Source organism: Elephantulus edwardii, unplaced genomic scaffold (genome assembly GCF_000299155.1).
Source record: "Elephantulus edwardii isolate Elephantulus edwardi_28Jun2011 unplaced genomic scaffold, EleEdw1.0 scaffold00065, whole genome shotgun sequence".
Lineage (NCBI taxonomy): Eukaryota > Metazoa > Chordata > Mammalia > Macroscelidea > Macroscelididae > Elephantulus > Elephantulus edwardii.
The window spans coordinates 13,696,600-13,721,713 of record NW_006399815.1 but is presented as its reverse complement, the minus strand read 5'-3'; the positions used below and the strand labels follow the sequence as shown (position 1 = coordinate 13,721,713).

The 25,114-nt window shown below is 38.3% G+C and overlaps 1 protein-coding gene across 1 annotated transcript in view; it reads right to left on the bottom strand.

The window, feature by feature from the left end:
- The window catches only part of SLC2A13 (solute carrier family 2 (facilitated glucose transporter), member 13), a 582,019-nt gene that overhangs the window by 140,934 nt on the left and 415,971 nt on the right, over window positions 1-25,114 (bottom strand). The window contains exon 6 of the mRNA XM_006888200.1: window positions 11,023-11,143. Coding sequence (XP_006888262.1) covers window positions 11,023-11,143 — 121 coding nt within the window. The remainder of the gene's footprint in view (window positions 1-11,022; window positions 11,144-25,114) is intronic.

Below are 25,114 nucleotides of genomic sequence, written 5' to 3'. Positions count from 1 at the left end.
TCCACCAATCTTGACCCCACATTTCTCCTCATAGAGCCCAGTACAAACTAAAGGAAGCAGAAGTTTAGGAACATGTTTTTGTAATTATGGTAGTAGTAAAAGTTACAGAAATAGTTCTTAAAGAAAGATACTTAGGGAGCATTTCTAAAATACTCTTCAATACTCTGGTGAGACAATCTGTGTGAAGGAAGGATATCTTTAAATATTTCCTTAGATGATTCTGGTAAGACTCATAATTGAGAAAATGTTAAAATGAAAATGTATAATGAATTAAAGCTTCAACCCTTCTGTCAATTTCCTTTCCATAATGGGTGTAGGATATAATAGAATTGTAGTTAGGAGGCAATTTCTTGGTATTTGGAAACAAAAAGGCAAGGATGTCATTAAATCATTAAGATTGCCTAACTATTCAAGCCATTTTAACCAACAAGCTGTTCTCCTGATTCAAGATAGTAGAGCATTATCTGAAAGGAAGACATCGCTTAATGATTCCTATTAAATAGTGTAAACTAAGAAGGAAAGTCCTTACAAAAGAGATACTCACAAAAGAATTCTAAACAACAGCGTAAATAAATGTGTCCTGGGAAAGAGAGAGGACTTCTTTGGAGTTTGTTTCCAACTTCTTTGGATTAGTTTCCTCAAGTGTGAGGTGAAAGGTTTGAATTATATTATAGGTCCCTTCAAGATGAAATTTTCAAATTCCATGCTAGGGGGGGAAAACATGAAGGCTGAATGGTAAGTACTCTCCATTTGATTAATGAATTATTGGTAGAATTGCAAAGGCAGTAAAGTCTAATTTAGGAACCAAAAGTCACCCAGGTTTGTGAATTTGATTATCATATAGCTACAATCATCCAACCAAGAAGTTTCAACTACTGTCCCACCCAATTAATTTATTAAGATGTCTCATGGCTACTTAAAATCCAATATATACAAAACCTAGACTCACATGCTTTCTTAATCCAATAACCCATCTCATTTCCATGATACTGTTGTGTGTTCTACCCAATTGTTCATACAGAATTTTGAAATAATTCTAATACTCCTTCTTCTCATAGCTAATCAATTATTTGTAGTTACAGTTGATTTTTTTTCTCTTACACATACACAGAACATGTTTACTTCTTTATATCTAATAACATCATTATAGTCTAGCCAAATATCATCTCTTTCATGGACAGGTCAATAATAACCAGTCTCTTTCCTGATCAATTGATGCCCTTTCTGGGCACACTCCATGCACAGAGAGACAGTAAGAAATGGAAAACTTGGTTATGTCACTTCTCTTCTGTAGGTCCCTCAAAGTGTTCAGACTAAGGACAAAAGTCTCTCACACAACCTTCTGAAGTTCTACATGCTGTGCTCCAGACTACCTTACCAGGTTCATTTCACTTGCCCTTAACTCACAAGTTTCTTTCGGTTCCTTGTTTGTGCCTGTTTTTGGATTTTTTTCATGTTTGGGTTTTTTTTTGTTGTTGTTTTTTGTTTTTAATTTTACATGGAATGCCCCCTCCTCTTCATACTTTAGTGCTAAGTTCATGAATCCTTTCCTCAAAATAGTCTTCTCTGGGTATGATCACTTCAACATGTTGTTTTTGTTAAGTTCCATCGAGTTCATAGCAACCCTATAAATGAAAGACCTGAACACTTGTATAAGATTTATTATTATAAAAGTAGATGTCTTCTTAAGTACAGTTACCTATTAATCAGTTCTGATCCACATGGCTTTTATACATTAATTTATCCTTAGTAGGTATTGTTGTTGCTATGTGCCATCGAGTTGCCTGTGACTCATAGCAACCGTATATACAACAGCTCAGAAACTTGCTCAGTATCTTGTGCCAATCTTATTGTCTCTGACACACCTACCCTTGTGACCTGAGTTGGACTGTGTATACAGGAGATCAAAGAACTGGTGTCTTTGAATTGTGTCGTTGGCAAAGAATACTGAATATACCATCAGTTCATAGAATAAATCAATCTACATTGGAAGGGAAAAAAAGGAAAGAAAGGAAGCTGATAGTTGGACAAACAAATAGCAAAGTTACGGTTTTTACACTATTAAGTTCTATCACATCCATTGTGACTCAGCAACTCTATGTTTTAATTACTAAAAACAAAAGTTATTCTTTAATTTAGCAAATACTGATTTCATAAAACAGGTGTTAGTGTAGGGAGTTCTCCTGGCCTAGTGGTAAGGAGCTGTGCTGACAACCCAAAGATAGAGAATTTGAATCCACCGTCTGCTTCATGGGAGAAAACTGGGCAGTCTCCTCCTGTGCTGTTTAGTGCCTCTTTAAACCTTCTGGAGGATCAGCTGTGGGTCAGTTCTGACTCAACAGTACATAACAACAACTGTAGACTGTTGTTGCTAGGTGCTGTCCAGTCGAGTATGACTCATAGGGACCCTGTGAACAACAGATCTGTACACTGTTCTAACCTGTGCCATCTTCACCATCTATGACACCCTTGAGCCTGTTGCTGTACTTTTTCCAATTGATGTTCTTCCTTTCTTTCACTATCCCTCAACCTTCCCAAGAATCATATTCCTCTCCAAGGAATAACTTCTAGCAACATGTCCAAAGTATGTAAGACAAAGCTTTATCATTTTTGTCTCAAGGAGCACTCTAGCTTCACTTTCTCTAAGACATATCCTGTGTCAACTTTACTGACTCGGATACACCTACCCTCATAATGCCAGACACTGTATCAATCCATCTCATCGAGGGTCTTCCTCTCTTGTGCTATCCTTACACTCTTTTAAACATTATGTGTCTCTCCAAAGACTGATTCCTCCTTGCAACATGCCCAAAGTAAGTCAGACAAAGCTTTAGAATCTTTGCCTCCATGGAGCAGCCTGGTTTCACGATCTCCAAGATGGATCTGTGTGTTTTCCTGGGAGCCCATGGTATATTCAATATTCTTCTCCAGTACCACAACTCAAAGGCATCAATTATCCTTCTGTCATCCCTAGTCATTGTCCAGCTTTCTGACTCATAGTAGGTATTACACATATAATTTTAAATGAATGAATAAATCCACTTTGAATGAGATGAAAATTCTAGGGCTGGGTATTAGAAATCTTAATGCTGTGTGCTACATGGTTGTGATTCACATACTCTGTGAGCATACTTATAAATAAAATATGTCAGAGCTTTGATGGTATTGGTACCAGAAAAGACGTGCCTACTCAAAGCTCTCATGAGGAAATACAAGTAACTGGCTATTAAATGGATAGAACGTTATTAATCACCATGCCTGAAATAGAAAGCCATACAGAAATATATGTGTGCTACTTTCAAACAAATATATCAATCAGATGATAATCACATTAGAGTTCTTTCTGGTACCCTTATGAAACGTTTTTAAAATATATGGTTCCATACTTTCAATAGTAAATTGAATTAATCTTTAGTTTTCTGTAGCTTTACCTGCTAAAAAGGAGACCTGAAGGATTTTTATAATTCTGATTGGAATGAAAGTTCAGCGTTGAATGGCTTCTATTCAACCATTCATACACAGTTTCTTTTAAAACATTAATTACAATACTCACAATGTAGGAAACTCTGTTACTTCCCTGTGATTCTCATTTAATGAAGCCTTCTATCACTTTCTGCCTTTTTTATATTGCATGGTTGACAGTTCTAAGGAGTAAGCATGTCCTTGGTGTTACTGATGGCCTTATAGATCTATCATTTGGCTGAAATTGAATCAAAGGGTAGAGTCTAGAGCCAAGCCTGACGTATGACTAAGTAAACCTGGCTAGTTTTATGTTCCTGAGTTTTATTCTACTGCTTTTCCCCTGCTTGGTCGAGGAATTTATATTGTGATGCCTTTTAGAGTGGTCAGCAGTGGTAGGCAGGCACCACAGAGTTCTGGTCTTTGGGCCATGGAGGTTGAAGTCTGCATGGTCTATTATTCTCTGGATTAATTGCTTCTATACAAATTTGATTTGCTTCTCTTTCCTTTGATCCCATTAAGGGAGCAATAGTTGCACCTTAGATGGCAAGATCTTCTTTAATACATCTGTTTCATAGACTAACTAGAGCTTGATTTGAAATATCATCAATTAAAAATTAAAATGACCCAAATGGGGACATTTATAACTCATAATTATAATAATTATCTCTTGGGCTTAAAGATTGTATTGTTGTCCCCCCTAAATATTTTGGTCCTATTCTATAGTTAGGGATTTCAACTGACATGTTTCAAATGACATATGCTGCCCTGGATGTGCACATCCTGGATGTGCCAGGAAATTTGGAGGACAATTGCCTGGCTGACTTACTGTAAGAGATCCATATTTATTCCCACAATCAAGAAAGGTGATCCAACAGCATGGTGAAATTATTGAACAATATCATTTCAATCACATACAGCCAAAGATTATTCAAAATATCTAGAAGAGCACATAGACAGAAAACTGCTTTGAAGTTCAAGCTGGACTTAGAGAGGCCATGGCACCAGGGATATCATTATTGATGTCAGATGGATCCTAGCTGTAAACAAAGAATACTAGAAGAAGGTATATTTGTGCCTTATTGACTATGCAAAGGCATTTGACTATGTGGACCATAACAAATTATGGCTAACTTTGAGACAAATGGCAATCCCAGAACACTTAATTGTGCTGATGTGAAACTGATAGCTAGACCAAGAGGTGGTTGTGCAAAGGAAGGGAACACTACATGGATTAAAATTTAAAAAGTTGTGTGTCAGGGATGTATGGTCTTTCCATGTCTATTCAATCTGTATGCTGAGCAAACCATTAGAGACACAAGACTCTATGAAAAAAAAAAAGTAAAATGTAGAAAATATAGGATTGGAGGAAAACTCATCAATAACCTTCATTATGCAAATGACAAATGAGGAGGAAAGTGCCTGCTTCAGAAGATCAAACATGTCACCTTTCAATATGGATTGCATCTCAATACCAAGAAAATAAACATTCTTACCATTGGATCATTTGGCAACATCATGTGATATGGAGAAAAGACCAAAACTGTCAACAATTTGATCTTACTTGGATCCATAATCAATACTTAGTACCAGAACTCGGGAGATCAGGAGACGGTTACACTAGGAAAGTATGCAGTAGGGACCTCTCCAAATTACTGTGGGGCAATAATGTTAGTTTGAGGACTAAAGTGTGCCTGATTCAGGCAATACTCTTTTCAGTCACTTGCTATACATCTAATTTGGACAATGAATAAGGATGACACAAGAATTTGGTGCCTTTGATCTGTGGTGTTGGAGATGAGTACTGAATATCCAAGGGACTGCCAAAAGAATAGTTACGTCTTAGAGCAGGTTTTTAGAGGAAATAAACAGTACAGGAGGAGTTTGCCCATTTTTCTCCCATGGAACAGATGGTGGATTCAAATAATTTATCTTTGGGTTGTCAGCACAGACCCTTACCACTAAGCCAAAGCTCCCTGTGTGCCTTTTATATTTTTCTAAATCAAAGGGTAGCTTTTTGTTTTTAATAATTAACTCTTATTTTTCCACTATATTCCAACCAGAATAGATCATTTACTCACCACTGTGTTCTTGATACTAGGAGGTTTTTTTTTTAACATATTACATATTACATATAACATATTAATAGGGCATAGTCTTATAACATTTATTATGCAGAACCATATTATTTTAAAACATGAGAGCAATTTATACTTCCATCAATTGTGCATGATGTTTTAAAGGTGTATGCTGAAATAATTCCTCATTTGGATTCAGATTTTCCTTTCATAGAAGGCACATTGCTCATATTTACAGAATGAACATTAATCATCTTAATGTATTGTAAACAATACTTTTCATGTTTGCCTTAAAGAGAAATACAATATATATATAGATGGCTTCAACAACAACAAAACCATGAGACACAGCAGGCATATTCTATAAAGTCATTTGGACTATAAATACATATAGTGACAGTCCCACACAGTCTAATATGCTATGCTGAAAGTAAACACAAAATAGAAGACTGGTTTTTATAATCACTAACTCAAAAAGGACACTTTAATATAGTTCTGGTTTCAAAAACAGTTGCTCCCCCCCCATAAGACTAAAACTAGGCTGTCTTGTTTATTTCCATTAAAATTTTATTTTAAAACAGTTGTAAGTAGATAATAACTTAGAAGTATCAGTAAATTGGTAGACTGATGATCATAAACTGCTTTGCAATATATTAAACTAGGGCAAACTTGAAAAACTGACGTCAGGAAACCAATTTCACTATATTAAAGCCTGTCCTTTCCTTTATCACAAGTCATCCGTTTCCTGTACTGGAAGTTTCTAAAATTGTTTTTAGTACTCTAAGAATGACTTCCTGCCTTTAGTAGACCTGACAGTGTATCTATCTTAGTTAGCTGGTACTGCTTTAACAGAAATATCACAAGTGGATAGCTTTGTTGTGGTTAGATGCCATTGAGTCCAGTACTAATCATAGCGACCCTAAGAACAAAAGATCAGGACCCTGTTTTATCTTGAGTCATCCTCATACTTCCTGACACACAAGAGCCCATTGTGCCAGTTACCCTGTCAAGCCAAGTCATTGAGGGTCATCTTCTACTTTGTTGACCCCACACCCTAGCAACATGCCCCAAGTATGTGAGGCAAACCTCATAATTCTGCTTACATAGAGCACTCCAGCTTCACCTTCTCCAAGACATACCCTAAGAAAATGAGAACTGAGGCACAAACAGAAATTTGTACACCAATGTTCATAGCAGCATTATTCACCATTGCAAGGACATGGAAATAGCCAAATGTCCAACCACAAACGAATGGATTGAGAAATTATGGTACATTCACACAACAGAATACTATGCAACACTCAGGAGCAATAACATTGTAAATTATTACCTAATTTGGGAGGAACTGGAGAGTATTATGCTGGATGACCTAACTTAGTCCCACAAGGATAAATATTGTATAAAACTGTTATTATGAAATGAGTGTAAGGATCCAAGAGGGGTGAGACAGGGTGGAAGCAGGGGGATGAAAATGTGGAGGGGGAGGATGGGTTAATCATGGGTTGCACAATTAGATGGGGGCGGGGGATGAGGGAAATGGAAAGAATATGTTCTTGAAAACAATGCATTTGAATATTGTAAACAAACTATAGAGAATTTTTTTTAAAGAAAGAAATGGATGGCTTTAACAAATAGAGATCTATTTTCAAACGATTTAGAAAGCTGGAAGTGCTCCGGTAGGGTGCCAGCTCTAGGGGAAAGCTCACTTTCTCTTGATTCTGGAGAAAGCTTTTTGTCTTTCCTGAGCATCTGCTCCATGGCAATCTTAATGTGGCTTGCCATTTTCCTTTCTCCATCTGTGTGTTATAGCCTGCATTTTTCCCTTTAATATATCAAAAGTTGAAAGTCTGAGTGGCATCCACTTCCAAAATAGCTTGCCTCCGGAAACACTAGGAACTTGGAGAAATGATGAAAGTTATACAAGTGTTCAGGTCTTTCATTCATAAGGTCACTATGAGTCACCTACGACTCAACAACACTCAACAACAACAACAAAAAAATCAAAGGAAAAGGACTTTGGCTATATTTTACATTATTTTTTACTCACTGACATAATAATAAAGACACTCTATTCCTAAGGAGGGTGGTAATCATAGGATAGGATTTATATCACAGACCTTGGGGAACACAATTCAAAACATGACACATGTTGTTTTCGGTACTACATCTAAATCAAGTATCAATCTAGAGTTTAAGCTTTATTGCTCAAAGAAAATTGTTGTTGTTATGGGTCGTCAAGTCACTTGCGACTCATAGCGACCCTATGTACAACAGCCCTAAACTCCACTCTGTCCTGTGCCAATCGCACCATCCCCGATACGACCATCCCAACTGCCCCAGTCACTGAATCAATCCACCTCATAGAGGGCCTTCTGTGCTATCCCTCCCCCCTACCAAGCATGATGTCCCTCTCCAAGGACCGGTCCCTCCTTATAACATGTCCAAAGTATGTTAGACGGAGCCTCAGAATCCTTGCTTCCAAGGAGCTGCCTGGTTTGACCCTTTCCAGGATGAATCTGTTTGTTTTCCTAGCAGTCCATGATATGCTCAATACACTTCTCTAGCACCACAGCTCAAAGGCATCAATTCTCCTTCTATTCTCCTTAGTCATTGTCCAGCTCTCTAATGTATAACAAGTGATTGCAAAGACCATGGCTTGTATCAGATGCACCTTAGTCTCCAGAGAGACACCATTGCTCCTCAGTACTTTGGAGAGGTCCCTAACAGCAGACTTTCCCATGGCAATGTGCCTTTTAATTTCCTGTCTACTGGTGCCAAGATTGTTGACTGTGGAGTCAAGCAAACTAAAGCTGTGAACAATCTCTATCTCTTCACCATCCTTCCTGATGCTGCCAATTGGCCCAGTGGTAAGAATTTTTGTCTTTTTGACATTGAGCCTCAATCCATATTGGAGGCTACAGTGCTTGACCCTCTGCAGTAAGTGCTTCAGGTCCTTCTCAGTTTCAGCAAGCAGGGTTGTGTCATCTGCATATCGCAGATAGTTGCTAGATCTTCCACCAATCTTGACCCCACATTTCTCCTCATAGAGCCCAGCCTCCCAGATAATCTGTTTTGCATACAGGATGAAAAGGTATGGAGACAGGACACATAACTGGTGCACGCCCTTCCAAATTTTGAACCATGTAGTGTTCCCTTGCTCTGTTCTGACGACTGCCTCTTGGTCCAAGTATAGGTTTCTCATTAGCACAATCAAGTGTTCTGGGATTCCCATTCTTCTCAGAGTTAGCCACAGTTTGTTATGGTCCACACAGTCAAACGCCTTTGCATAGTCAATGAAAAACAGATAGACATTCCTCTGGTATTCCCTGCTTTCAGCCAAGATCCATCTAACATTAGCTACAATATCCCTAGTACCACGTCCCCTCCTAAACCCAACCTGGACTTCTGGCAGTTCTCTGCTGACGTGTTGTTCCAGTGGTTTTTGGATAATCTTCAGAAGGATCTTGCTTGCATGTGAAATAAATGATATTGTTCTATAGTTTCCACACTCTGCTGGGTCACCCTCCTTTGGGATGGAAACAAATATAGATCTCTTCCAGTCAGTTGGCCAAGTGGTTGTTCTCCAGATTTCTTGGCACAACTTGGTGAGCACATCCAGGGCAGCATCTGTTAGCTCAAATATGTCAATTGGTATACCATCTATTCCTGGGGCCTCATTTTTTGCTATTTCCTTCAAAGAAGCTTGAACTTCTTCTTTCATCACCATAGGCTCTTGCTCATATGTTGTTTCATGAAATTCTTCTGTGTCTGCCAATTCCTTTTGATACAGTGACTCAGTATATTCTTTCCATCTTCTTTTAATACTTCCTGGATCATTTACTATTCTGCAGAAAGCATCCTTGATTATAGCAGCTCAAGGTTTGAATTTGTTCTTCAGTTCCTTGAGCTTAAGTAATGCTGAGAGTGAGGAGGACTGGACGCCATTAGTGGAAGTCCAGCCTGCAAGTAGGTGGGCTTCAGGGTTATTCAGAGTTCAGCCTGCAAACACGTAACTTTGGTTTAATAATTAAAGAGAAACCTTTGTCCTCTGTTCCGCAAATGGGCTGAGAACTCCAAGATCTTTCTTCCCGTTAATCATATATCTTAAGGTGTTTCGGTCTCCCGATTCTTTTCATGTCAAAGGCAACATCTTTCATAAGGAACAGAGTGGATGTCCTCCCTTGATATATTTTTTTCTGTACTGATTTTTTATGATTCTAAGAAAATTGAGAAATGAGATCACTGTTTATTATGATTCTATGGAAACCCTAGAAAATGAGATCATTGCTTAAAACCCTATATATTCTAATAAACCCACACCAATGAGGTCTGGCGCATCTTGTCCTGTCTGTGTGAGCGTTTTTCTTCGCGGCAGTCCTGTCCTGTCTTCTGTGTGCGTTTGTCTCTTTATGTTCATTTCTTCCAGGCATTGTGTAAAGGGTTGCAGTTTGCAACAGAGTGAGTTCGGCCCTTTTTCTGACTCCAACTCCTTGCACATTTCATTGTAATATTTTACTTTGTCATCCTACGCTGCCTTTTGAAATCTGCTCTTCAACTCTTTGGTATCTTGAGGTCTTCCTTGTGCTTTGGCTTCTCTGCGCTACAGTGCAATTTTCAGAGTCTCTCTGACATCCATTTTGGTCTTCTCTTCCTCTTCTATCTTTTCAATAACCATTTGCACTCTTCCTGGATGATACCCTCGATATCCTCCCACAACTCATCTGGTCTTCGCTCATTAGTGTTCAAGGCCTCAAACCTGTTTCTGAGCTGGTTCTGAAATTCTGGGGGGATAGACTCAAAGTCATTTTTTTGGTTCCTGTGGACTTGGTTTCATTTTCCTCAGCTTCAGCTTGAACTTGCATAAATTCTTCACACTATCATATGTCCATCCATTAGTTCATCCATTTCCCCCCATATCCATCAAAGTGCAAACAATTATATGTGTTCTTAAGCCTGAAGGTGACAATTAAAAGACATTTTCATTTTCTAGCATTTTCACTACATTGTTATTTTCTGGAAGATCCCTAATGGTGAGAAAAAAATATTTTTCTTAAATGAATAATGGGGTAACTGTAATTTAGGAAAGAATGTGAGAGTATCAAGACAATAATAGTCAACTATGGATAAATCAAGCATATCCATCTTGGGAACACATAATTACCAATTAAATTTTTTTTTTGCCTGAAATACAGACGCTTTCAAATCATATACAAAAAAGTTTTACCACATTCTTGCTTAGATTCTATAGACTAAGTCCTACTCTAAAAACCATTAATTTTCCACAAGTATTTTTATTCTCACGTTTGCACACGGTTTCTTCTCCCAGGTGATACTTCCCTTTTACTAATCTCATTTTCTTCCCTTGCCTCATAAGCCTGGAAACCTAGAATGTTCCTAAATATCTCACAAATTTTATAAAAGGTAAAAGCAAACACAAAAAGTTACCAGAGTTGAGAGAAGAAATAAATGTTTAATGAAATCTCACCTGTATCTTGTACAAGAAGTGTTCTGACCTGAAGGAGCTACTGGCTTAAAAGTGATGAGTGGGGAAACCTGGGCTGATAGCAGAAATCCCAAAGCAAGAATAATAAGGGCGACGGTGGTACCTTAAAAGAAAAGAAAAAGTCGTATCAGAAAATAGGATAGTATAATATATTGCTCCACAGGAGATTAGGATTGGCAAAACGTACATATGAGCTGCTACTCTATCTTCCCTGGATTTAAAAAAAAAATTCCCATAATATTTAAACAAAGGGGCTCTCGCAGCCTAGTAGGTAAAGGAGTTGTACTGCCAACTTTAAGAAAGACCATTTGAATCCAGCAGCTGCTCCATAGGAAAAAGATGGATTTCCCATGGGATTTACAGCTTCTGAAAATCTGCTGGAGAGTCAGCTATGAATAAACTCCAATTTGATGACAATGAACTGAGTTTTGTAATATATAAACAAATGATCGGAAAAAATCATAATTATACTATGTGCATTATGTCGGTTTTGTTATGTACCACACTAAGTCCAAAACGACCTATAGCTGACCCTCCAGCGAATTTTCAGAGGCAATAAATCACATGGAGGAGATTGATCATCTTTCTCCCACAGAGCAGCTAACTGGTGGGCCTTGTACCTTTGCAATGACAGTGCAATCCCTTCCAACTAAGCCACCAGAACTCCCTCAGAGGAGAGTGAGATACAGAGCAAATGCCAGTCATGTGGTGGGTTGGGACTGACTTTCATGAAAAAATTATGGATTATCATCAGTGTCCAAAATAAATGAATGTAAACAATATGGACTGGTTAAATTGCTAGAACATATAAAAGCAAAAGTTTTTCACCAAGTCTTCTTTAAGTATTAAAAAACTGTTCCAATGACATTGGTCATGGAAGAGCCAAACTAGTAAAGTAAAAAACAAAACAAAACAAAACCATTTTAAAACTTGAACAAGTGCTTTAAGGCTTCAAGTTTCTAAACATGATGAAACATGTGCAGGTACTTTCTATGTAAGTTGCTGTTAATTACGACTGAATCAGAACCTATCCATAGCTAACTCCCCCAGCTGTAAATAAGGGTAAGCTGTAAATAAGCTGTGAATAAGATTGACCATCTTTCTCACACAGAGTAAGTGGCAGATTTGAACCTGCCTGACTTTGGGCTGGCAGAGGAATTCTTCCTTTTAAATATATTGTTGCTATTGTTGTTAGGTGCTGTTGAGTTGACTAGGACTCACAGTGACCCGGTTCTATCCTGTTCCATCCCACATTTCCTGATACACTAGAGCCCACATCAGCAGTCACCGTGTTAATCCACCTGGCTGAGACTCTTCCTCTCCTTTGCTGACCCTCCACCCTTCCCAGCAACAATATTTATTTATTTTCACTGTTGAATATTTTCTTCCCCACGTCCAACCTGACTCGCAAGGCACCCCTTGCTGCAGATTATTGTCATACATATAGTGCCTAATCACATATTCTTTTTGAACAGTTCTTCCCCTCATCTGTTCTAATGCAGTGTTCATTAACCACTCTCTTCCCCTTCACTCCCCAACCTCTCCATTTTATAACAGAGCAGTGTTTGTTCTTTTGTGACTAAAATATTTCACTCAGCATAATGTGGTCCAGGCTCTCCCATTCTGTATAATGTTTTAAAATTTCATTGTTTTTCATCATGTGAATATACTATAGTTTTTCTATCCATTAGTTTGTTGATGGGCACTTGGGTTCCTTTCATCCCTTTAATATTGTGAATAACACAGAAATCAGCAGGGGTTTGCATTCATCTGTCTGAGTTGTTGCTCTGGTTTCTTTAGGATATATTTCCAGTAGTGGAATCACTGAATCACATTATTCCTATTTACTTATAATTTTGAGAACGTCTCGGACTGCTTTTGATAGTGGTTGCACCATTTTACACTCCTACTGGCAGTGAATAAGGGTTCCAATATCTCCACAACCTTACCAGCACTTGTTTGCTGTCCTGTTGAACTTTGTTACTGGGGGGAGATGAAATCTCATAGCTGTTTTGATTTGCATTTTTCTAATACCTAGGGATTTTGACCACTTCATGTGTTTGCTTCCCATATGAAGGTCTTCTTTGCTGAACTATCTATTCATATTCTCTGCCCATTTTGTAATGCGGATATTTACCTTTATCTTGTGCTATTTTATACATTTTAGCTATGAGTCCCTTATTAGATAGGTGATTGCCAAATATTCTTCCCAGCCTGTGGGTTACCTTTTTATCCTAATGGCAACGTTTTTGATGTGCATAGGGATTTAAGAAGGTCCCATTTATCTATTTTATTCTCTCAGTTTTAAATTTTTTATTATGCTAGGAAGACTGTTCATGTTGTGGATTAGGGCTTTGGGAGTTTTTCCTAGTTTTTCTCTGATGAATTTTATACTCTTTGATTTTACTGCTAGGTCTCTGATCCACCTTGAGTTGGGTTTGTGTATGGTGTGAGTGTGGATCTTGCTTAAGTTTCCTCCAGATGGTTTTCCAATTTTGCGAACACCATTTGTTAGAGAGACTGTGATTTCTCCCCTTAATTGGTTTAATCTTCTCACCAAAGATCAGTTGATGGTAAGTAGATAAGTAGATTTCTGGATTCTAAATTCTAATTCATTCATCTATGTGTCTGCCCTTGTACCAGTACCATGCTGTCTTCACCACCCCAACTGTGTAGTAGGATTTAAGATGAAGGAATGTGATACCTCATATCTTATTTCTCTTTTTCAGTAGTGTTTTGCTTATTCAGGGTCTCTTAGCATTCTAAATAAAATTGGAAATTGCCTTTAATATCTTATTGAAGAATGGATTAGTATCTATACTGGCATTGCACTGAACCTGCAGATTGCCTTTTGTAGAATTGTCATTTCCATGATATTTAGTCTTCCTATTCATAAATGGTATATTCTTCTGTTTCTCCAGGTCTCTTAGTTTCTTGTAGTAATGTTTTGTAATTTTCTTGTATAGATCTTTTGTGCCTCTAATTAGATTCATTTCCAAGTATTTTACATTGTGATTAGCTATTGTAATTGGTATTATTTATCTTGACTCCATTTCTACATTCTCTTTGTCACTGTAGAGAAATCCAATTGATTTTTGTATGTTTATCTTGTACCTTGCTACTTTTCTGAATTGGCTGACTATGTCCAAGAGTTTTATCACTGATTCTTCAGGGTTTTCTAGGTGTACTATCATATTATATCATCTGCATATAGAAATAGTTTTACCTACTCTTTGCCAATTTGGGTACCTCTTATTTCCTTGTCCTGTTTTACTGTTTCTGCTAATACTAAAAGGAGAGGTTGTTGTTAGGTGTGGGCATCCTTGCCTAGTTCCTATTCTCAAGGGAAATGCATTTAATCTCTCTCCATTGAGAATGATGTTAGCTCTTGGTTTTGTGTATATACTTTTCACTATGCTAAGGAAATTCCCACCTGCTCATGTTTTGTTAAGTATTTTAATCAGGAAGTGCTGATGGTTTTTTCGTCAAAGGCCTTTTCTGCATCAATTGATAGTATCACGTGGTTCTTATTCTTTGCTTTGTTAATGTGACTAATTACATTAATTGTGGTTCTTATGTTGAACCATCCTTGCAAACATGTTAAGAAACCCACTTGGTAATGATGAATTATTTTTTTTAATGTACTGATGGATTCTATTGGCCAGAATTTTATTGAGAATTTTTGCATCTATGTTCATGAGAAATACTGGCTTTTAGTTTTCTATTTTGTTGGTGTCTTTACCTGACTTTGGTATCAGGGATATGTTTGCTCATTGAATGCGTCTGTGAGTATTCCATGTTTTTCTATTTTCAGAAATACTTTATGTAGAATGGGTGGCAACTCTTCTCTGAATGTTTGATAAAATTCACGAGTAAAGCCATCTTGTTCACAGATTTTGTTGTTGTAGGTCGTTCTATGATCTGTTAAATTTCTTCTTTTGTAATGGATCTGTTCAGATGTTCCACTGAGCTCTTTCCTGTCCTGTGCCATCCTCATCATCTCTGCCATACTTGAACCCACTGTTGCAGTCACTGTGACAATGCAACTCGTTGGGAATCTTCCTCTCTTTTGTTGATCCTGCACCTTTATTTCCATGCATGAAATATCCCTTTATCCTTTATCCCTTCAAGGAATAATCTTTCCTAGCAGCATACCCAAAGCATGTGAGACAAAGCTTAGCCAAAATTTTCTCCAAGGAGCACTCTGGCTTTCTCCTTCTTTCTTTCTGGTTTTTGGTTGTTTTTGTTTTTTATTTTAACTTTTAAAAAAATTTTTTGTAGTTAATTTTAATGAAAGTTTACAGAGACTTCGGGTTTCCAGTCATTCATTGTTGCACTTTTCTCCATACCCACCTGCTCCCCTCCCCCCGCCGCAATTCATTCTTCTCCTTGAAAAGAAAGAAAAAACTCTTTCATTGTTATGCAATCCCTCCCCCCAAGTCCACTCCACTATGCAGACTTCACTCTGGACTTCTCTAATTAGAAGAATGCCCATTCATATATCCCTTTTAAACAGTTCTCTCCCTCATCTGCTACAATATACATCATTCCTCCCCTCTTTTTCTATTTACCCTTAACCCTGATGTCAGTCCCATCTTACAACAGTGGCCCTATGCAATATTTGTCCTTTTGTGACTGCGATATTTCACTCAGCATAACGTCCTCCAGGGTAATCCATTTTGGATAGAATTTCATGAGTTTCTTGTTTTTCAATGCTGCATAGAATAACATTGTGTGAATATACCAAAGCTTCACTACCCATTCATTTGTTGATGGGCACTAGGGAACATAGATAAACAAACTAGGCATTAGCAGCACTGGCAAAACAAGATACCATGATCCAAAATATGAGGTTAAATGTGTCAGATGCTGTCAACATGATGGACACATGAGCAGAATTGAAGAGATGGAACAGAGAACCAGTGAAATATTAGATAGAATTGTCACCACTGATCTGCTAGAACAAAAAGCAGACTCAAAAATGAAGGAAAAAGAAGAAAAACTAAGAATAATGTGGGACACCATCAAAAGAAATAACATGTGCATCGTTGTAATCCCAGAACAGGAAGATGCAATTAAAGGCACTGAAAAGTGGTGGAAAAAGTGTTGTTGTTGTTATGTGCCATCGAGTTGCTTGGACTCATAGTGACCCTATGTACAACAGCTCTAAACTCTGCTCTGTCCTGTGCCAATCACCCTGTCTTTGACATTCTCATCCTGATTACCCCAGTCACTGAATCAATCCACCTCATAGAGGGCCTTCCCCTCCTGTGCTGTCCCTCCACCCTACCAAGCATGATATCCCTCTCCAAGGACTGTTCCCTCCTTACAATATGTCCAAAGTAGACGAAGCCTCAGAATCCTTGCTTCCAAGGAGCCACCTGGTTTGACCCTTTCCAGGATGAATCTGTTTGTTTTCCTAGCAGTCCATGGTATCCTCAATACTCTTCTCTAGCACCACAGCTCAAAGGCATCAATTCTCCTTCTGTCCTCCCTAGTCATTGTCCAACTCCGATGCATAACAAGTGATAGCAAAGACCATGGCCTGTATCAGATGCATCTTAGTCTCCAGAGAGACACCATTGCTCCTCAGTACTTTGGAGAGGTCCCTAACAGCAGACTTTCCCATGGCAATGCACCTTTTAATTTCCTGGCTACTGGTGTCAAGAGTGTTGACTATGGAGCCAAGCAAACTAAAGCTGTGAACAATCTCAATCTCTTCACCATCCATCCTGATGCTGCCAATTGGTCCAGTGGTGGAATCTTTGTCTTCTTGACATTAAGCCTCAATCCATATTGAAGGCTGCAATCCTTGACCCTCTGCAGCAAGCACTTCAGACCCTCCTCACTTTCCTCAACCAGGGTTGTGTCATCTGCATATCACAGGTTGTTGACAGATCTTCCACCAATCTTGACCCCACATTTCTCCTCATAGAGCCCAGCCTCCCGGATAATCTGTTCTGCATACAGGTTGAAAAGGTATGGAGACAGGACAAATCCCTGGCATATGTCCTTCCCAATTTTGAACCATGCAGTGTTTTCTTGCTCTGTTCTGATGACTGCCTCTTGGTTCAAGTATAGGTTTCTCATTAGCACAATCAAGTGTTCTGGGATTCCCATTCTTCTCAGAGTCAGTCACAGTTTTTCATGATCCACAGAGTCAAATGCCTTTGCAGAGTCAATGAAACACAGATATACATTCCTGTGATATTCCCTGCTTTCAGCTAAGATCCATCTGACATTAGCTGTAATATCCCTAATACCAGGACCCCTTCTAAACCCAGCCTGGCCTTCTGTCAGTTTTCTGCTGATGTGCTGTTCCAGTGGTTTTTGAATAATCTTCAGTAGACTCTTGCTTGCATGTGAAATAAATGCTATTGTTCTATTGTTTCCACACTCTGTTGGGTCACCCTTCTTTGGGATGGGAACAAATATAGATCTCTCTCAGTCAGTTGGCCAAGTGTTTGTTCTCTAGATTTCTTGGCACAACTTGGTGAGCAAATACTAGGGGAAATCTTCCCAGGCATAACAAAGAATGAGAGAATATATATTCAAGTACCTGAGCAATCACCATATAGTCTAGACCCCAAAAGAAGAACACCATAGCATATCATATTTAAGTTTTCCAGAACCAAAGATAAGGAGAGAATCCTGAAAGCAGCAAAGGAGAAACAAAGAGTAAGGGAAAGTAGAGAAGATTAAGTGCCAATTTCTTAGCAGAAACCATGAAAGCAAGAAGAGAGTGGAAGGACATATATCAAACACTCAAAGAAAACAACTGTCAACCAAGAATACTGTACCCAGCAAAATTATGTCAACTATGAAGGAGAGATCAAGATATTCCCAGAAAAGCAGAACCTAAGAGAGTTTGTAAAAACAAGACCAGCATTGCAGGAATCACTGAGAAATGTTACTCTTACCGAGGTACCACAGAAAGCAGCATGGACCAAAGTAACTAGCTCAACAAAATGATAGTAATAAAATCCTGCCTTTCAATAATCATACTGAATGTGAATGGTTTGAATGGATCCCAGAAGAGAAGAAGAGTAGCAGATTGGGTAAGAAAACCCCAAATCCATCCATATACTGCCTACAAGAGACACACCTGAAAAATGAAGATAAAGAAAGACTAAAAATAAAAGGGTGGGGGAAAATATACTAAGCAAATGGAACCAGAAAAAAGCAGGTGTAGTGATATTAATCTCCAAGAAAATAAATTTCAAAGCAAAAACCATCACAAAGGACAATAAAGGTCACTACATAATGCTGAAAGGGTCAGTAGAACAAGAAGACATAACAATAATACATATCTATGCACCAAATAGAAGACTTGCAAAATATACAAAACAAACAATAACAGAACTGATAAAAGAAATAGACAACAATATTGTAGTCGTTGGAGACTTCAATACATCACTCTCAAGAAAAGACAGAACTACCAGAAAAAAAAAAAACTCAACAAAGATGCTCAAGAATTAAACCACACAATAAACTAATTTAACCTCATAGATATTTTTAGGCTAATGCACTCCCAAAAAACACAGTATATCTTCTTTTCCAATGTGCATGGAACATTCTCCGGAATAGATCATAATTTAGGTCACAAGGCAAGCATCAATAAATTTTTTAAAAAGCAGAAATAATACCAAGCATTTTCTCAGACCACAATGCTACAAAATTAGAAATTAATAACAAGAGGATAAAGGAAAAAAACACCAACCCATACATTTGGAAGCTGAACAATACCTTGTTTGAACATGAGTGGGTACTAGAAGAAATAAAAAATGAAGTAAAAAAGTTTCTTGAAACAAATGACAATGAAAACATCACTTACCAAAACCTCCGGGAAACAGCCAAAGCAGTAATAAGAGGTCCATTTATAGCAATAAGCAAACATATCAAAAGGCAGGAAAAAAATGACCACTGACTCTCTAACCCAACATCTTCAGCAACTGGCTTTCCGTTTCCAAGACTTTTCTGTTTGTTCTTCTGGCAGTCTACTGGATACTCAGTACTCTTTTCCAACACAACAACTTAAAGGAATCAGTTCTTCTGTCATTCTTATTCAGTGTCTAGTGTTCAGATGTATAGGGAGTGATGCATAAGACCATGATCTGACTCAGATCTTAGTCTTGAAACTGATGACTCTTCAGTAATTTGAAGAGGCCTCTGACAGCAGACTTTCCCAGTACAATGTCTCCTGATCTCCTGACAGCTGATACCAAGGATGTTGATTATGAATCAAGTAAGATGACAATCTTTCTCCATCTATCATGATGTTGTCTATCAGTCTAGCAATAAATATTTTTGTTTTCTTGATGTTGAGATGTACTACATATTGAGGACTATCATCTTCAGCAGACATTTTATTTATCCATTCATCTATCCATGGACATTTGGGTTGTCTTAAAATTTTTTTTGTTTTGCTATTGTGAAAAATACTGGAATGAACCTAAGTGTGTAACTATTTATCTGACTTCTCATTTTCAATAATTTGGGGCATGTGTCATGAAGTGGAAATGCTGGATAATATAATAGTTGCTTTACTTTTTTGGCACTTCTAAACTATTTTCCACAGTGGCTGGACTATTTTACATTCATATGAACAATGCAGGAAGCCTCCAATTTCTTCATATCCTCATCAATGCCTATTATATTCTTTTACTTTTAAAAAACAATAGACATTCTAGTGCATAAAAAAAAAATCACTGTGCTTTTTATTAACAGTTCCCTGACCACTAATAATTTGAGTATCTTTTTATTTTCTTCTTGCCTATTGTTTGGGAAGTTTTTAATGTTGTTGTTACATACTATTGAATTGGAACCAACTTATTGCAGACCCTCCAGCAGGTTTTTAGAGGCTTTAAGTTGCCTGGGAGGAGTGACCATCTGCCATGGAACAGCTGGTGGATTTGAAATCCTTTGGGTTGACCATGTATCACTTTAAAAAAAAATTAACTAGCTAACTAACTAACTAACTAGGAATCTAGTAACTGGAACATACGGAAAACCAAAGAGGTGTTGGTTTGGCTCCAGGCATTGGGAAGTTTTCAGAACCTCAACTAGATGATTGGCAGGAACAATCTTCTTGCATGCTGGCTCAGAGTCTATAGTAGGGGGTCCATAATCCATGCTTCTCCAAAGACTTCGAGCTCCACTGGGAGTGAGCACAGCTGGTTGCAACATGTGTGCAGGGGGGGAAAGATGTAGAAAAATATTATTGTATAAGTTGAACTGGGTCTCGCAAGACAGTTATACTCAAATCATATCCAGTACTACCTGAGAATATGAATGTTAGTAACTGAATTGTGTTGTCCAAAAATATATATTACAAATTTTAATTGCATAGTGTTAAGAAGCCCACTGTGTTTTGGCTGGCTGTGTTTTCATTATCTTTTGAAATAGATATAAGACTAAACATGCCACTGAGTAAGTAGAGTTGGAGGAAGAGAGCTGCCATGCCATGATGATTTCCAGAGAGACAAAGATCAATCTTCCTCCAAAGCTGATAAAAATAAAAATAAAAAAAACCCTTCCCCTGAAGATAGCGTTCAAGCTAGTGTTCTGATCTCAGCAGCCAGAGCACAGCACGGTTACTAGAATCCAGGGTGAATGACAGTCAACCTTGGAGCTAATCACCAAACTGCAAGACTCTAATGACTATGCCTTGTGGTTCAGACTACTATCTTCCCCACCAGCTACTCTACTTTCTCCTCTCCAGAATGATTGGATGCATAGAAGGACTGTTCAGCCAAACCCAGCACTTTTTGGATTAATTCTGTGCCAACATGATGGACCGGAATCAGAAAACTGAGGCCATTCACTATGCCTACAGTATAGAAGACCTCTTCATGCAAAACAGCATGTTTTGTGGACTTAGGGGATTCACTCACTTCTACAAACTCCAGTGCCTAGAGGATAATCTCAGTTGTCAGAAAGCTCAAAACAGACGCTTCATGGAAGCTGATGCCAGGTTTGTTGACATAATTAATGTGTCAGTTGGAGCCATGGGTGGTTTCCTCTATGTCCTGGCAAAGTACACTAAGAACATGGTAGACCAATCCAATAATACTCTTTCACAAGCCTAGATACTATGAAACAGATGTGTCCATAAGTGCCATCTGGAGAGGGGCCGTCTCCTATTAACCTGTCCTTTGGATCCTGTTGGGGCTGCTGTCTTCGCCAGTCCAGGAAGCAAATCAGATACATCAAGCTAGAGGGTTTGAGTGCTAGAAGATCAGGGGGAAAAATTGGCTCCTTTCCATTCTCTGAGGATTATGGTCCTGCTGCTCCACTGAAGATCCAACCCAGACTAGCCAGCAAGGGAGTCTTCTTACTGAGAACAAATGACCAATATACCTGCAGTCATCTCTTTGTTCCAAATTATGCCTCCTCTGCTGAATTCAGCCAATATGCTGTGAACTGAACAACTTTTCATAAAATGGACTATTTTTAATTAAAATATATATATAATTTTTTCTCCTTTAAATATTCAGAATCACTCTGTAGCAGAGATGCTACTCATTTTTGGTATTCATCTTCCAGTTCAAAATATTGTCCCATTTTAACAAAGAGAGAAAATAATTTTATTTTTAACATATTATATGACATTAGTCATCTGTGTGTATGTGCGCGTGTGTGTGCGCGCGCGTGCTTAGGCAGGTGCATTGGTACAGTTATACTGATACTGTGATTGACTCAATATCCATTATATTCCACACAGCTAAGTAAAAACATGGTAAGTTTTTTTCCCTTGGCCGGTGTTGTCTCAGAGACACAAAGGCCTAATTAAAATTAAGTTAATGTGAATTACAAGGGGGACTGCTTAAGACTACTAGGTATCAGGGAGGAAGCACATTGCATCAGTTGATTGTGATGGTCATCTTGTGATGTAAAGAAAGGCAACCTTACTATGAAGTATAGCTCCTTTCTTAAATTGTTGTTTTTAGATGCTGTCTAGTCAAGTATAACTCACAGCGACCCTACCAACAGCCAACCTGAAATCTGCTCTATCCTGTGTCATATTTACCATCTCCGAGACACAAAAGCCTATTGCTGAACTCACAATCTCAACCCATTTCACTGGGGTCTTTCTCTCCTTCACTGACCTCCTATCTTTCCAACCATGGTGTCCCTTTCCAAAGAATAGCCCCATCTAGCAACATGTCCAAACTCTGAAAGATGAAGCCTTGTCATCCTTGCCTCCAAGGTGCGTTCTGGCTGAACTCTTTCCAGGACATATCTGTTTGTTCTTTTGGCAGTCCATAAGATATTCAGTACTCTTTTCCAGCACAACTCAAAGGTATCAATTCTTTTGTCATACTTATTCATTGTCCAGCTTTCTGATGTATAGTTGATAATTAGAAGGCTACGACCTGAATTAGGCACACCTTAGTCTTCAAACTAACATCATTGGTCTTCAGTATATTGGAGAGATTCCTGACAGCAGATCAGCCCAATGCAGTATGTCTCTTGATTTCCTGACTGCTTATACCAAGGGTGTTGACTATTGATTGAAGCAAGATGAAATCATTGATAGTTCCAATCTTTTCTCCATTTATCATAATGCTGAATATTGGGCCTGTGATGCGGATCTCTGCCTTCTTGATGTTAAGATATAATCCACCCCAAAAGCTGTAGTCTCTGATTTTCTTCAGCAAATAATTAATATCCTCCTCACTTTCATCAAAGTTTATAATTAGCATAACGTAAATTGTTGGAGTCTTCCTCAAATCCTGATGCCACACTCTTTATAAAAAGTAGTTTCTCTAATTATTTGCTCAGCATACAGATTTAATGTTCTTGTTGTTGTTATGTGCCATCAAATCTCTTGTGACTCATAGCGACCCTATGTACAACCCTAAACTATGATCTGTCCTGTGCCACTTGCACTCTCTGATACACCCATCCTGATTACCCCAGTCACTGAATCAATCCACCTCATAGAGGGCCTTCCCCTCCTGCGCTGTCCCTCCACCCTACCAAGCATGATGTCCCTTTCCAAGGACTGGTCCCTCCTTACAACATGTCCAAATTATGTTAGATGGAGCCTCAGAATCCTTGCCTCTAAGGAGCCGCCTGGTTTAACCCTTTCCAGGATGAATCTGTTTTCCTAGCAGCCCATGGTACCCTGAATATTCTTCTTCAGCACCACAGCTCAAAGGCATCAATTCTCCTTCTGTCCTCCCTAGTCATTGTCCAACTCCGATGCATAACAAGTGATTGCAAAGACCATGGCCTGTATCAGATGCACCTTAGTCTCCAGGAGACACCCTTGCTCTTTAGTACTTTGGAGAGGTCCCTAACAGCAGACTTTCCCATCGCAATACATCTTTTAATTTCTTGGCTACTGGTGTCAAGAGTGTTGACTGTGGAGCCAAGCAAACTGAAGCTGTGAACAACCTCAATCTCTTCACTATCCATCCTGATGCTGCCAAATGGTCCAGTGGTGAGAATCTTTGTCTTCTTGACATTGAGCCTCAATCCATATAGGTATGAAGAAACCATATACCATTCTACACATCCTTCCTGATCTTAAACCATGCAATGGTTCTTTGCTCTGGTCTCACACAACTTCTTGGTCTATATATAGAGTCTGTAAGAACACAGTTAAGTGTTTGGTATTCCTATTCTCCTCAATGTGAGCCATAATTTGTTATGATCCCCATAAATGTCTTTGCATAGTGAATAAAACACAAAGATACATTTCATGGTATTCTTTGCTTTCAGCCAGTGTCTGCTGGTAGTAATGATATTCCTGGTGCCACAGCCTCTTCTAAAACCAGCTTGTATTTCTGGTAGTTTCTTATCCATGTACTGTTCTCACTGTTTTTTAAATTATCTTCAACAGTATTTTGCTTGCAGAGATACTAGTGATATTGTGTTATAGTTTCCATATTCTGTTGGATCACCTTTCTTAGGAATGGGGACAAATATGGATCTCTTCCAATTAGTCAGCCAGGTAGCTGCCCTCCAAATTTTCTGGCATAAACTGAGCACGTCCAGGGATGCATTTATGAGTTCAAACATACCAATTAGTATTCCGTCTATTCCTAGGGTCTTATTTTTTGCCAATGCCTTCAGTGCTGCTTGAACTTCTTGGCTCTTATTCATATGGTACTTCCTGAAATTTTTTTCATATAAAGTCTTTTTAGTATATATTCTGTGTATTCTTTCCATTTTCGTTTGATGCTTCCTAGATCATTCAAGATTGTGCCCATAGCATCTTTCAGTATTGCAATGCAAGGCTTCAATTTGTTTTTCAGGTAGAGAAATACCGAGCGACTTCTTTTATTTTTTTACTCCAGCTCCTTATACATTTCATTATAATATTTTGCTTTATCCTCTCAAGCTGTCCTTTGAAATCTTCTGTTTAGTTCTTTTACTTAGGCATCTCTTCCTTTTGTTTAGGCTTCTTAATGCTCTAATTAAATTTTCATAGTCACTTCTCTTACTCATTTTGGTTTTTCTGCTTCCTTTTTCTTTGTAATGATCTTTTGCTTTCTTCATGGGTGATAGGTTTCACATACTGTTTCTCTGGTCCTCAATCTCTGATGTTCAATGCCTCAAACTTGTTCTTGAAAGATTCTTAAATTTAACTAGGATACACTCAAAGTCATATTTTGGCTACTATGGAGTAGGTTTCATTTTCTTCAGCTTCAATTTATCCTTCCACATGAGTAACTGAAGGTCTGTGCCACAATAAGCACTTGGTGTGGTTTTCACTGCAGATATTGTGCTAGTAAAACAACACTATGGTAGGAAAAAATAAAACTCTGGGAAACAAGGTGAACCTGGAGTTAAAAAGTATTTGAGAAATCTGCATTTAAAACATAGGAGAGAGGACAAGCTAAATACTCTGGGGTCAATATAGTTCTTGAAATCATAAGGTTAAATCCAAGGATTTTTGCCTCCTTGTAATGTGCCCAAAGTATGTCAGACAAAACCTCAGAATCCTTGCCTGCAAGAAGCAGCCTGGTTTTACCCTCTCCAGGATGAATCTGTTTGTTCTCCTGGAAGTCCATGGTATATTCAATATTCTTCTCCAGCAACAAAGCTCAAAGGCAGCAATTCT